Here is a 12303-nt window from a genome sequence, read left to right as displayed (position 1 = left end):
TAGTCCCAGGATGCTCGTTATTCATGCATATGTGAGGCCCTGGCTTCAATTCCCAACATTGCACATACACACGTATGTGTATAGGGGACCGGAGAGAGAGTTCAATGGCTAGAACACTTGCTTCACACGCAGGAAACCCGGCACATTTGTTCCACTGAGTACAGCCAGAAGTGACCTGTGAGCACCAAGGGAACCCAGGAGGTAGCTCCTGAGCCTTGCTAGCGGAGGGCCCAGCCGAGCTGGGTTCGATTCCTCCGCCCCTCTCGGAGAGCCCAGCAAGCTACCAAGAGTATCTCGCCTGCATGGCAAAGCCTGGCATGCTACCCGTGACATATTCAATATGCCAAACACGGTAACAAGTCTCAAAATGGAGACGTTACTGGGCCCGCTTGAGCAGATTGATGAATAACGGGAGGACAGTGTTGTTTGTATTTTTGAAAAGGCAACAGCTTTTACTTTCATATCTTTTTCTTAGAGCAGAGATGGGAATCAACAGGCCGAGGCCCCACAGGGACGGGCCGTGTCTGTGTGCTGCCGTGGGTCCGGGAGGACATTTCAACTGCACCTCCCCTTCGCCAGGCACAGCGGCTCCACTGCTCAAGGCCCCTTTGAAGGTGCAGCCATGGGCACACTTGGCACAGCCTGGAGGGTGGTAGGGCAGCACCTTTACTTGGAGGAGCATTTGCAGAGTCCAGAGCAGTTGCAGGAGCCCCTGGTGCCACAGGAACACTTGGGGTCCATTTGACACTGTGGTGAGGACGGATGCTGGGCGGGTGGGAAGCCTGGGGCCATTGAGGTGCCCGGACTCCACACAACGTCTTTTAATGTTCAGAGTGCCGCCACATCTTTCGGATGAATGTCCTGTTCTGTTCTTTCTTGGTGGTTTTTGCGCCATAACCTCCCTCAGCTCTCTGGGGACCACGAGCTGTCAGGGATGGCACCCAGGGCCTGATGCATGCATGGCAGTGCTCTGCCTCTGAGCCACATCTCCAACCCCTGGAGTATTTTCTTAGGTTTGTCATTAAAATGTGGATTTCAGGGCCAGAGTGATAGTATAGATAGAGCGTTGGCCTTGCACGCAGCTGACCCAGGTTCCATCCCCAGCACCCTAACTGGTCTCTCGAACACCACCAGGAGAGACCCCTTAATACAGAACCCAGATTAAGCCCAAAGCACTGCCTTGTGTGACCCAAAATTTTATATATATATGTGTGTATATATATATATATATATATATATAATAGGTGGATCTCTGTCTCTGGGTTTCTGCCATATGTGGGCTTCCTTAGGGAAAGAGAGTTGTCAACTCTTTTCTCTAGTTTCACCTGAGATAATGAAATGGTTCCTCAAGCCACTTGACCCAAACTGTTTAACCCCAGGAACACCAGTCCCTTGGGGCTAGAGCAATAGTACAGCGGGTAAGGCGTTTTCCTTGCATGCGGGCAACCTGGGCTCAATCTCTGGCATCCCATATGATCCACTGGGCACCACTAGGAGTGATTCCTGAGTGCAGAGCCAGGAGTAAACTCTGAGCATTGCCAGGTGTGACCCCCAAAAAACCCCAAAAACAAAAAAACAAACCCACGCCAGTACCTAGGACCGCCTTCCCCCTGCCCAGTTTAGCTCTGTGCCCTCACTCCACCATTTCCGCCTTCCTTGCGTCTGTCACTGATGGAGCTCTGCCGGTGTTTGTAGGAGAGCTTGAATCACTGTCTCTCCCTAAGCTCTCCAGTTATCCGACAGTGGGGACCATGCCCTATGCAGTATCCCCAGAGAGTGGCATGGGGCCTGGCATACCAGCTAAGAGAAGATATTTGCCAATTCCACCCAGCAAACCTGCCTGTGGCTCTGCCCCCGGGCACTTCCCGGGGGCCTGCAACCCTGAAGTGAGTCTGTGTGGCTTTTGCTTTGCTTTTTTTGGTGAGTTGTTGTTGTTTGGGTTGTTTTGGTTTTTGGCTTTTGGGCCACATCCAGCGATGCTCAGGAATTATGATTGGCTCTGTACTCAGGAATCACTCCTGACAGTGCTCGGGCTACCATATGGGATTTTTGGGGATCGAACCCAGGTTAGCCACATGCAAATCAAGCATCCTGCCCACTGTGCTAGCTCTCTGGCCCCTCTTAATTATTTTCTAGTAATGTCGTGTTTGTTAGGAATAGTAGAACCAGCCAGGGGCCAGGGACGCAGCTCAGCGGTAGGGCACTGGCTTGCCTGTGTGAGGGCCTAGGTCCATCTCCAGGATTGCCAAAAAACAAAATCATCGTCAGCAGCAGCAGCATCATCATCATCCGGTCTTCGGGTTTCGTGTTTTGTTTTGGGACCATACCCAGAGTGCTCAGGGCTGTTCCTGGCTCAGTTCTCAGAAGTGGCTCCTTCCCGTGTTCAGGGGTCCCAATGCAGGGTCAGGGATTGAACTAGGGTGGGTCGCCTGCCAGGCAAGTGCCCTTCTGCCTGTACTGTACCCCTCAGGGTTTTCTGAAACATCCTGAGCTGCCCGCTTCTGCTGTTTGGAATCAGGTGTGCAGGCCCTGGCCACTAGGTGGAGAAGGAGTGCCGCGGCCACCAGATGCAGCGGGGACGGAGAGGTCCCTGCAGCTTCTCTGCTACACGCCCAGTAATCCGGAGAGTGTGAGCCCAGTGGGAAACTGCTCAGAACTTGTTCACGTCCAGAAAAATGAGCTCTGAAGCATTCCACACCCACGCTTTCTCCATTCCCTGGAGACAAAGGCCCTTGTTCACGTCTCTGGTCTTCGGCTCCGCAGGAAAGCTAGAGAGACTTCATTCTGCCCTTCCAGGCCACGCTTATCTTAGTCTAGGTAGTGGCGCCTCTGCCTGGCGCTCCCACACCCGTGCACTGCTGGGATCAAAGTGCCAACGAGAGCGCTCCTCGGTGAGCCCCGAAAGGAAGGTCTCTCTGCATCCTTGACCCTTGTAGTCTGGACCACGTTTCTTATCCTAGTGTGATGGTCTTCAGACTCCCTGCAGCACCGAGTCCCTTTCTCCAGCCCCCCTTCCTCTGCCATCTGCCCCTCCCTGCCTTGAGTAATTGCCATCGGCAGCCTTGGGGTGCTGAAATCCTGTGTCCTTTCTAGGGGACCCTGCAGGGTGAGTAGTGTTAATATTTGGGTCTGCTCCTTGCTGGGCCAAGGACCTCCCCCCTCACCTGCCCCCTGCCCTGGGAGCGTGACACTGGGCAAGCTGTGGTCGTGTTTTCCTTGCAGCACCTCTGGGAATCAGCGTTCGTCAAGGTTAAGAGAATGTGGGGACTTGAGCCCAGTGGAAACACTGGATTATGCCATAGGCCTCCTTGCTTCGACGCTGTAGCCCCTTACCCTGGGGGTCCACCTGAGGCTCCTGCGTGTCAGATGGCACATGCCCAGTGGAGTTCTTGAGGGCCAGGGTGGTGGGGAGATGGGAAGGGAGTTGGGACAACTGTCTATAGGCACCAGGTTCCCTGTTGTTTGTGTCAGGATAAGAGCTTCCAGGAATAGATGGCCCTGCTCTGTAAGAGATCTGACAGAGCACAGAAAATAGTGACTAATCTCATCCATGGCATGTTGATACCGAACTCTGTGTGTGGGGGGGGGGGGGGCTGTATGTGTGTGGATGTGGGTGTGTGTGAGTCTGGGGTGGGGGGTGAGCTCTACCACTGAGCCACATCACCAGCCTAAATCTTTAATCTAATTTTGGGGGCCAGAGAGATAGTACAGCAGGTAGGACACTTGCCTTGCGTACAGCCAGCATAGACTTAATCCCCAGCATCCCATATGGTCCCTCGAGTCTGCTAGGAGCAATCCCAGAGCACAGAGCCAGAGCCCTGAGTATCACTCGGCTTGCCCAAAAAGCAAATAAAATTTGGAGGCAGAGGGAGCAATAGTCCAGCAGGTAGGGTGTTTGCCTTGCACACGGCTGACCCGGGTTCGAGTCCCAGCATCCCTGTGTGCAGAGCCAGGAGTAAGCCCTGAGCACCTCTAGGTGTGGCCCCAAAACAAACCAAAAAAAAAAAAAAAAGACCAAGAAAGTAAACAATGACTTGCATGTACTCAGCCCGGGGTCAGGCCCGGGCACCTCTAAAACAAAGAACTTTCTCCTTCCTCCAGCACTGGCCGTTTTCTGGCCCCAAGGACCGGACAGCAGTTAAGCCCCCAGGCGCGTCCCGGGCCCCTGTCTGGAGTTCCAGGTGGCTTTCCCAAGTCTCTGCCTGCCACGACTCGGGTCCCGGGGCCCCGGGCCAGCTGGTAACTCCAAGGTCCCGTGTCGTGTCTTGGCAGGTATTGGGAAGAACGTGGTGTGTGAGAAGGCCGCCACCTCGGTGGATGCCTTCCGCATGGTGACGGCCTCACGCTACTACCCGCAGCTCATGAGCCTGGTGGGCAACGTGCTGCGCTTCCTGCCCGCCTTCGTGCGCATGAAGCAGCTGATCGCCGAGCACTACGTGGGCGCCGTGCTCATCTGCGACGCGCGCGTCTACTCGGGCAGCCTGCTGAGCCCCAGCTACGGCTGGGTGTGCGACGAGCTCATGGGCGGCGGGGGCCTGCACACCATGGGCACCTACATCGTGGACCTGCTCACGCACCTCACAGGCCGCCGGGCCGAGAAGGTGCACGGGCTGCTCAAGACTTTCGTGCGGCAGAACGCGGCCATCCGGGGCATCCGGCACGTCACCAGCGACGACTTCTGCTTCTTCCAGATGCTCATGGGCGGCGGCGTGTGCGGCACCGTCACGCTCAACTTCAACATGCCCGGCGCCTTCGTGCACGAGGTCATGGTGGTGGGCTCGGCCGGGCGCCTGGTGGCCCGGGGCGCCGACCTCTACGGCCAGAAGAACTCGGCCAGCCAGGAGGAGCTGCTCCTGCGGGACTCGCTGGCCGTGGGCGCGGAGCTGCCCGAGCGGGGGTCCCAGGACGTCCCGCTGCTCTACCTGAAGGGCATGGTGTACATGGTGCAGGCCCTGCGCCGCTCCTTCCAGGGCCAGGGCGACCGCCGCACGTGGGACCACAGCCCCGTGGCCATGGCCGCCTCCTTCGAGGACGGGCTGTACATGCAGAGCGTGGTAGACGCCATCAAACGGTCCAGCCGCACGGGGGAGTGGGAGCAGGTGGAGGTGCTGACGGAGGAGCCGGATGCCAACCAGAACCTGTGCGAGGCACTGCAGCGGAATAACCTGTGAGCCCGAAGGCCCCCGGCAGGCATCCTCGGGCGGCGGGCTGACTCCTCAGACTTGCTGAATGAGATGGTAGCGGGGCCCCTAGCGGCCTGGCTGGGGGGCCTGGCCAGTCCCCTGGGGCCTGGGGCTTGTGGCTAGGCCTGTCCTCGGCCCGGGCGTCTCAGGAATGGTGGGCGGCCCGGGCGCGGCAGCCGTACTCCCTCAGGGTTCTGCCTTACGGCTCTGCCTCTGCGGGCTCCAGGTTGCCCCTCCGCTGGCAGGAAAGGGGTCCCCCTTTTAGCTGAGTGCTCACGAGCAGTTAACCCGGGCAGGGCCCCCTGATCGGGCTGAGAGGAGTCGGGAAAGCTCTGGGGCGTGTGGTACTGTTAATAAATCAGAAACTGGCACCGTGGTGTGTGGCGGCTGTCTGTCTGTGAGGGGGGCGTCTCTGTGCCTCGCAGCCCCTTGTGCCCGGTTTCCTCACCGCAGCGCCTCTCTGCCCTGGTCCGTCACTCCCCCCGCTACCCTCCCTGAGCCTCGGCTGGTTCTTCCTGCCCAGCCCAGAGCCTCCAGAGATGACTGTTTCCTCGAGGCAGCCTTGATCAGGACTTCACGGAGCCTGGGAGAGGGAAGGGACTGGTCCTAGGACAGTCGACGGGGTGAATTTGGAGGAAGGTCCCACGTGCTGTGGAGCCCAGCCTGGCCCAGCCGGTCACCAACCACGCTGAGGCGAACTCTTCTAGCATTTCATCCTGTCAGTTGGGTAGCCCCTGAGCCTGCCAGGATGAAGCCCAGGCCTCCTGCCTCCTCACACTCCCCTGCCCTGGGTTTCTTACCAGGCTTCCTCTTGGCATCACTTACAGAAGTCAGTCGCCAGGATTGTTTTCCAGGACAGGTTCTGGTTTTAGGCTTGTCTGGGAAATAACATAACTGCACGGACCAGAGAGGTGGTACAGGAGGTAAGGTCAGCTAACCTCCTTGCAGGGGGGTGACCCAAGTTCAGTCCCTCACATCACATGGTATTCCTCCAGTCCCCACCCTAGCACCATTAAAAGTGACCCACCATTGCCAGGTATGATCCAAACCCCAACTAGTGTGGGACTGTGCTGATTGCCCACTAAGACTTCACTGATCTATCCGAACTTGCCCAGGTAGCTCACTGCTCCATTCCCATCCTTCGGGTGGGCAGAGAGATGAAAGTATTTGCCTCTTGAAAGTTTCAGTGGATGTGGGGTTGTTTACCACAGAGCCTAACCCCAAACACTTCACCAGTGCTTATGGGTCCTCGGTCCCCCGTGGCCAGGTGCCAACGTCAGGAATCCAGCCCAAAAGGGAAGTGGGGTGCAGGCAGCCCCCCAGGGAAGTTCAGTTCAGCTCAGGTCCAGCCCTCTGTGTTAGTTACCAGGATGTCGAGGTTCTCTCAGGTTTGAGATTGGCAAAGAAAACATGTGGCATTGTACATCTCTTGGGTTAGTCCAGGTTGGGATTGAGGAAGCTGTGGGCCTTGGTGTGGCTAAAGAGATCAGAAGTAGTGTGGTCCCTGGGGAGGGGACACTGTTGCAGGCTTGTCCTGCAGCGCCCCCTCCTGGTCTCTAGGAGGTCAGCAATAATTTCTAATCTGCCAAATCTCAGGATCTTCTGGGAGGGATGAGAGTAAATAAAGATTTTCTGGGCCCAAAGAAATGCAGCTACAACATTGAACATTGAAAAAGAAAACTGGGGCTGGAGCGATAGCACAGCGGGTAAGGCGTTTGCCTTGCATGCAGCCAACATGGCCGACACAGGTTCGATTCCCAGCATCCCATATGGTCCCCTGAGCACCGCCAGGAGTGATTCCTGAGTTCATGAGCCAGGAGTAACCCCTGAGCATCGCCGGGTGTGACCCAAAAAGCCAAAAAAAAAAAAAACTTTCAAAATGCCATTTTCAAGCCAGTGGATAACACAGGAGTTAAGGTGTTTCCCTTGCGGTGGCCAACCCCAGTTCAAATCCTGGCACCACTTGCAGTTTCCTGAGCTCACCGACATTGATCTCTGAGCAGAGCTGGGTGTAGTCCTGCCCCCCAAGAAATCAATATCTGTTTCTGATTTTCCTCATAGTTCTCAATGGCAGTGACCTCCTCACCTTCCCGTTCCATATAGTCCCTTCCTGGTGCTCCTTTTTTTTTTTCTTTTTGGGTCACACCCGGCACTGCACAGGGGTTACTCCTGGCTCTGAACTCAGGAATTACTCCTGGTAGTGCTCAGGGGACCATATGGGATGCTGGGAATCGAACCCGGGTCGGCCGCATGCAAGGCAAATGCCCTACCCACTGTGCTATCTCTCCAGCCCCCTGGTGCTCCTTTATACTGCTGCCCAAGTGACTACTTAGAAATACCAGGCCCAGGGCTGGAGCGATAGCACAGCGGATAGAGCGTTTGCCTTGCACGCGGCCAACCCGGGTTCAATTCCCAGCATCCCATATGGTCACCTGAGCTCTCCCACGAGTGATTCCTGAGTGCAGAGCCAGGAGTAACTCCTGAGCATCACCAGGTGTGACCCAAAAAAAGGAAAAAAAAAACACCAGGCCCAGGTCTGCCTGCCCAGTGCCCCCCATCCCTGCTGGAGCCTGGTCTTCTTCAACAAAACAGAGTGCCTCGTGGGGCTGGCACACCATGCTTGGGGCACAGCTGTGCCTGGGTCCCCAGCCCGCTCCAGGAGTCAGCATTCAGAGGCGTCTCCACTGCTCTCTGCAGAGCGGCAGACTCCCCAAGCCCCTGTGGCCTGTGGCCTCACTGAGCAGCTCCTTGTCCCAGGCCATGGCAGCATTGTCCCCACTGAGGGGCCTTGAAGAAGGGACCACCAGCTTGCGTGGACGGGCCTGGCAACTACGGGCTGTAGCCAGTATCGGCCACTTTCCCCCTTCCCTGACCTCTGACCGTTGCCTCTCACCTGTGGCAAGACAGGCAGTACCAGTGGGCAGGGCGGGTGATTCTGGTACAAGGGGACACAAGGGCACATGCCCTGGGGAGTTGTCCCAAAGGCAGTTGTGACTCACGATGATGTGGGTTGCAACACAGGACACCCCGGTTCCGCCGGGTGGTGGGAGGCAACGGGGCCCTGAGCCCTTGGGGGCCTTTGTGCACTCGCTCGCCACAGGGAGGGGGAGACACTTGCCTTTATTGGTGTTTTGTTTGGTGGTTTGGGGACCACACCTGCCAGTGCTCAGGGGCTTTCTGGCACTGTGCTCCGGAGTGACTCCACTCCTGACATTGCTCAGGGAACTATATGCCTTGTCCAGGTTGAACCTGGGTGGGTCTGTGAGCCAAGAGCCTTAAGCCATGTGCCACCTTCCCGGCCCTGAGTCAGCATTTTAGGTGAGTGAAAGAAAGGTCAAACTGGGGGCTGGAGTGATAGTACAGCAGGGAGGGCATTTGCCTTGCACGCAGCCTACCCAGGTTCGATTCCCAGCATCCCATATGGTCCCCTGAGCACCGCCAGGAGTGATTCCTGAGTGCAAAGCCAGGAGTAACCTCTGAGCATCGCCTGGGGTGACCTAAAAAGCAAAAAAAAAAAAAAAAAAGTCAAATTGGTGGGGACTTTATGGGAAAACTGGTGAGAAGGAGGGGGTGGATGCCCTCAGCGGGTAGCTGGGAACAGAGGCCACGGGCACAGTACAGGGAGGCCAGTGAGCTGCCGCCGAGACCGGGGTGCGGAGCAGGTGGTCCTGGAGTTTGCATCTGAGCGTAAACAGAGCTTGGGAGTCTGATGAGCTTGTCCTAAAAACAGGGCTTGAGTAAATGGGTAATGAAGTAGGGGGGAGGCAGGCTGGAGAGAAGACCTTCCTGGTGCCCCGGCAGCCTGTGCTGCGCTTTGGGAAAGCCAGAAGTTCCTGCTCTTCCTTCTCCCTGCGTGTCCTCAGGATGCCCCATGCTGGAAGCCCCGAGGGGAGAAGCAACAAACATCCGGGGTGGGGTGGCTTGGCAACACCTCTGCCACCACCCCCTGCGTGCTGGTAAACAGGTTACAGTGGGGCAGTTGGGCCCATCCCAAGGTCTGGCCCCGCACAGGGTTTGTCCTGCTTCCCAAAAGCTGGCAAGCCTCTTCTCGGCCCTGGTTCCTCTTCCCTCCATCCGCTCGGGTTGGGAGCCTGCCTCACCTTCAGTTTCTGCTGGGAATTACTTTATGTTTTGTTTTGTTTTAGAATCACACCTGGCCAGTGCTCAGGAATCACTCCTGGTGGTGCTCAGGGACCACGTGGCACCAGGGATCGATCCAAGGTCAGCAAGAACCTTACTCTCTCCAGCCCTTTCATTTTTTAGGGCTGGGAATAGAACCAGGACTGTACACTGTCAAGTGCTCTACTGCTGGGTCACAGCCCTGCCCTGCCTGGGAGCCTTTAAATGCATAGAACCGGGTCCGAGCAGAGTGCCTTGAATCTGGGGTTGTTCCAGGCATCTGTAGGTCTGTTTTTGGCTTGTTCTGGGGCTACTCATGGAAATTCTCAGTAGACTCATAGCTCATGGCTCGAAGGTCGTCGTTCCCCCCGCACCCCGCACCCCCCCCTGCCCCCGGTGGTGCTCAGAAGGGCTGCGCAGTAGCAGGACTCTAACCCGGCTTCCCCAGGCAGAGCATTTTCTGCGGTAGCACCCTGGAATTTCTTCCCAACTTGGAATCTTGCAGGTTTGGGTGTTTCATTGTTTTTTGTTTTATTTTCATTGCTGGTGGAAGGCCATACCTGATGGTACCTGGAGGGCTTGTTGTACCTGGGTACCTCTTGGCTCTGTACTCTAGGGGGTGCTGAGGGGGCCATGGGGAGGTTGAGGATCAAATCTGGGGTCACCTGCATGTAAGATGAGCTGTACTGCCTGCACTGTGTACTATCTTTTGGGCCCTGAATTCTGTAAGGTTTTGTTTGGGGGCCACACCTGGCTGTGCTCAGGGCTCCTGGCTCTGCATCAGGGATCACTCCTGGCAAGCTCAAGGTACCATTTGGGGTGCTGGGGATCAAGCCTGCATCGCAGGAGTACCCTCCCTGCTGTACTCTCGGTCCGGCATTCTGTAGTTTTATTCCATTCCAGGGAATCCACATAACCAACCGGGCTTTAATCCCAAAATGGACTGTTTCCTACCCTCTTCTTCCCTCTTGGGGATTCTTTGGGGCCACACGCAGTGATGCTCAGAGGCTATTCCCAGCTCAGGCTCAGGGGACCATGGGGTGCTGAGAACCGAACCCAGGCTTCCTACAGGCAAGATACATGCTTGAGCCCTTTAAGCTCCTTATCTGAGGCTTCTTACTGGAGAAATCACCAAGTCTGAGAAGAGGGAAAGCATTTATTTTCAGCAAGTTCTGGGGCCCCGCCCCCCTCCCTTTGAGCGGCTGTTGAGGCTCAGGACAGAAGCCAGCAGTGGGGCGGGACAGTCACTTGTACTGGGGAGAGAGCGGGGGGACCAGCGGGGCAGCGCAGACGCTCAGCATCTTGTTGATGTCCACCTGGGTTGACTTATCCACTTCAGCCTTGAGGCGGACACTGACCCCCAAGTTCAGCAGCCCCCCAGGCTCCTCTCGAGCTTCCTCTCCCAGGGGCACCAGAGCCTGGGCAGGGGACATGAGCACATTGGGACAGGGCAGAGCGAGGCCTGAGCTCAGCTCACCTGTGACAGGCAGCAAGACCTGCAGCTGCTCCAGGTTGGCCTCTTCGGGGACCAGGGCCAGCTCTGACTTGCCTCCCACTTCGGCCTCGGCCTCCCTGTCGCCCTCGTCTGCCTGGTTCAGCTCGGGGTTGCAGTAGTTGATGTACTGGTACAGGGGCCGCAGGCGTTGGGCCTTTCCTACAAGGACCAGGGACAGGCCAGGGGCTGGAGCACCGGGCTGGCGTGGCCGGTGCAGCAGGTGGGGAGAAGGCTAAGGGCGAGGGCTGTCACTCACGCTCCAGCCCCAAGGCCTCTGAGGGTGCAGACACAGTGCTGGCTGTGGCGGGGGGCACCGGGACCCCCAGACTCTTGCGCTTCTTGGCTTTTTTGTGCTGTTTGGCCGACGGTGAGGGCTCGCTCTGACTCCCCTCTGACTCCTCCCTGTACAGCGGCAGCCCGGGGACAGGTCTAGGGTGGGCTTGGTGACTGGGCCCTGGGAGGCTGGAGGCCCCAAGAACCTCCAGAAGCGCCCGCCCCCGCCCCCCCTCCCCCACCACCACTTGGGTTCTCTGCTTGTTTCTTATCCCTGTCCTGGGCAGAGAGGCCACAGAGGCGCAAGGGTCAAGAGTTGGGGTGCGCTCAACCTTGATGCCCTTGAGTGGAGGGACAGGAGGCAGTGGGTGAGGAGACACGCAGAGCAGGACCTGGTATGCGCCCCAAACCCCCATAGCGTCTCACGTGACTGGCTTCCTCTTGGGGCCGTGAACAGGCCTGACGGTGGTCGTCAGGGGCCGCGAGCACCTGTCTTCGGGCCCCTCCGGCTGGGGCTGCAGCCGCTCTTCCTGCAGCTTGAGTCTTCCCTCTGGGACCTCTGGCTCCGAGGTGGGGCCTGCAGGGCACTTCTCTTCTCCCTGGGCCCAGCGGACCTCAGGGGCTAGCACCAGGCCCTGGTCTCCCTTTGCAGGGCACTGGACAGGACACGGGCCACAGGTCACCAAGCCCAAGCCGGGCTCCCTGACAGCAGACACCAAACCCCAGCCCGCACCCCACGCGGCCTGGGGGCCTGTCCTGGCAGTTCAGGGCCCAACTGACCGCCCTAGCGCACCATGGCCAAGTGTATGGGACCTGACCCTTGGTCACCTGTGAAGTCTGAGGGTGGCCAACGATTTCCTCGGCAAGCTGTGCCGGCCCCTCTGGGGTTCCTGGCCACCTCTCAGCCTCAGCGGCGTCCATCGCCACGTGGCCTCAGCACAGCCTCGACGGCTGCTGGTGTGGGGGGGTGCGGGGAGCAGCGGGGTGCACCAGGGAGGGTGGGGCGGCAAGAACCGAGTGGAAAAGGCGAGGGCGGCCGCGCGGCCCCTCCGAGGGGACTACAAGCCCCAGAAGGCTTTGCGCCGGGGCATTGGCCCCTGACCTCAGGAACGAAAACGACTGTTGCCTAGCAACAGCAAACCCGCCGGGATTTTGCAGCAGCAAGCGGGAAAAAACCACTCGGGCAAGCCCCCCAGCCCCGCGCCCAGGTGTCGGGGCCAAGGGACGCGGAGG

General features: G+C 58.0%; 2 protein-coding genes across 2 annotated transcripts in view; one reads left to right on the top strand and one right to left on the bottom strand.

Moving 5' to 3' along the window:
* GFOD2 (Gfo/Idh/MocA-like oxidoreductase domain containing 2) overlaps nucleotides 1–5242 on the top strand; it is a 28066-nt gene extending 22824 nt beyond the window's left edge. Inside the window, exon 3 of the mRNA XM_056136684.1 lies at nucleotides 4273–5242. Within this exon, the coding sequence (XP_055992659.1) occupies nucleotides 4273–5171 (899 nt within the window). The 3' untranslated portion in view covers nucleotides 5172–5242. The remainder of the gene's footprint in view (nucleotides 1–4272) is intronic.
* Nucleotides 5243–10538: 5296 nt separating this feature from the next.
* Nucleotides 10539–12001, bottom strand: CUNH16orf86 (chromosome unknown C16orf86 homolog). Its single transcript, XM_056136692.1, has 4 exons — nucleotides 11899–12001; nucleotides 11497–11726; nucleotides 11054–11199; nucleotides 10539–10956 (listed from the first exon to the last, which is right to left on the bottom strand). Exons 1-4 carry the CDS (start codon nucleotides 11989–11991, stop codon nucleotides 10547–10549), a joined length of 879 nt encoding a protein of 292 aa, XP_055992667.1. The 5' UTR covers nucleotides 11992–12001; the 3' UTR covers nucleotides 10539–10546.
* Between the last annotated feature and the right edge of the window lie 302 nt (nucleotides 12002–12303).

The sequence above is a fragment of the Sorex fumeus genome, unplaced genomic scaffold, assembly GCF_029834395.1.
Source record: "Sorex fumeus unplaced genomic scaffold, SorFum_2.1 ptg000122l, whole genome shotgun sequence".
Taxonomy (NCBI): Eukaryota; Metazoa; Chordata; class Mammalia; order Eulipotyphla; family Soricidae; genus Sorex; species Sorex fumeus.
The sequence above is the reverse complement of the archived record's forward strand: the minus strand, read 5'-3'. Positions and strand labels throughout refer to the sequence as shown.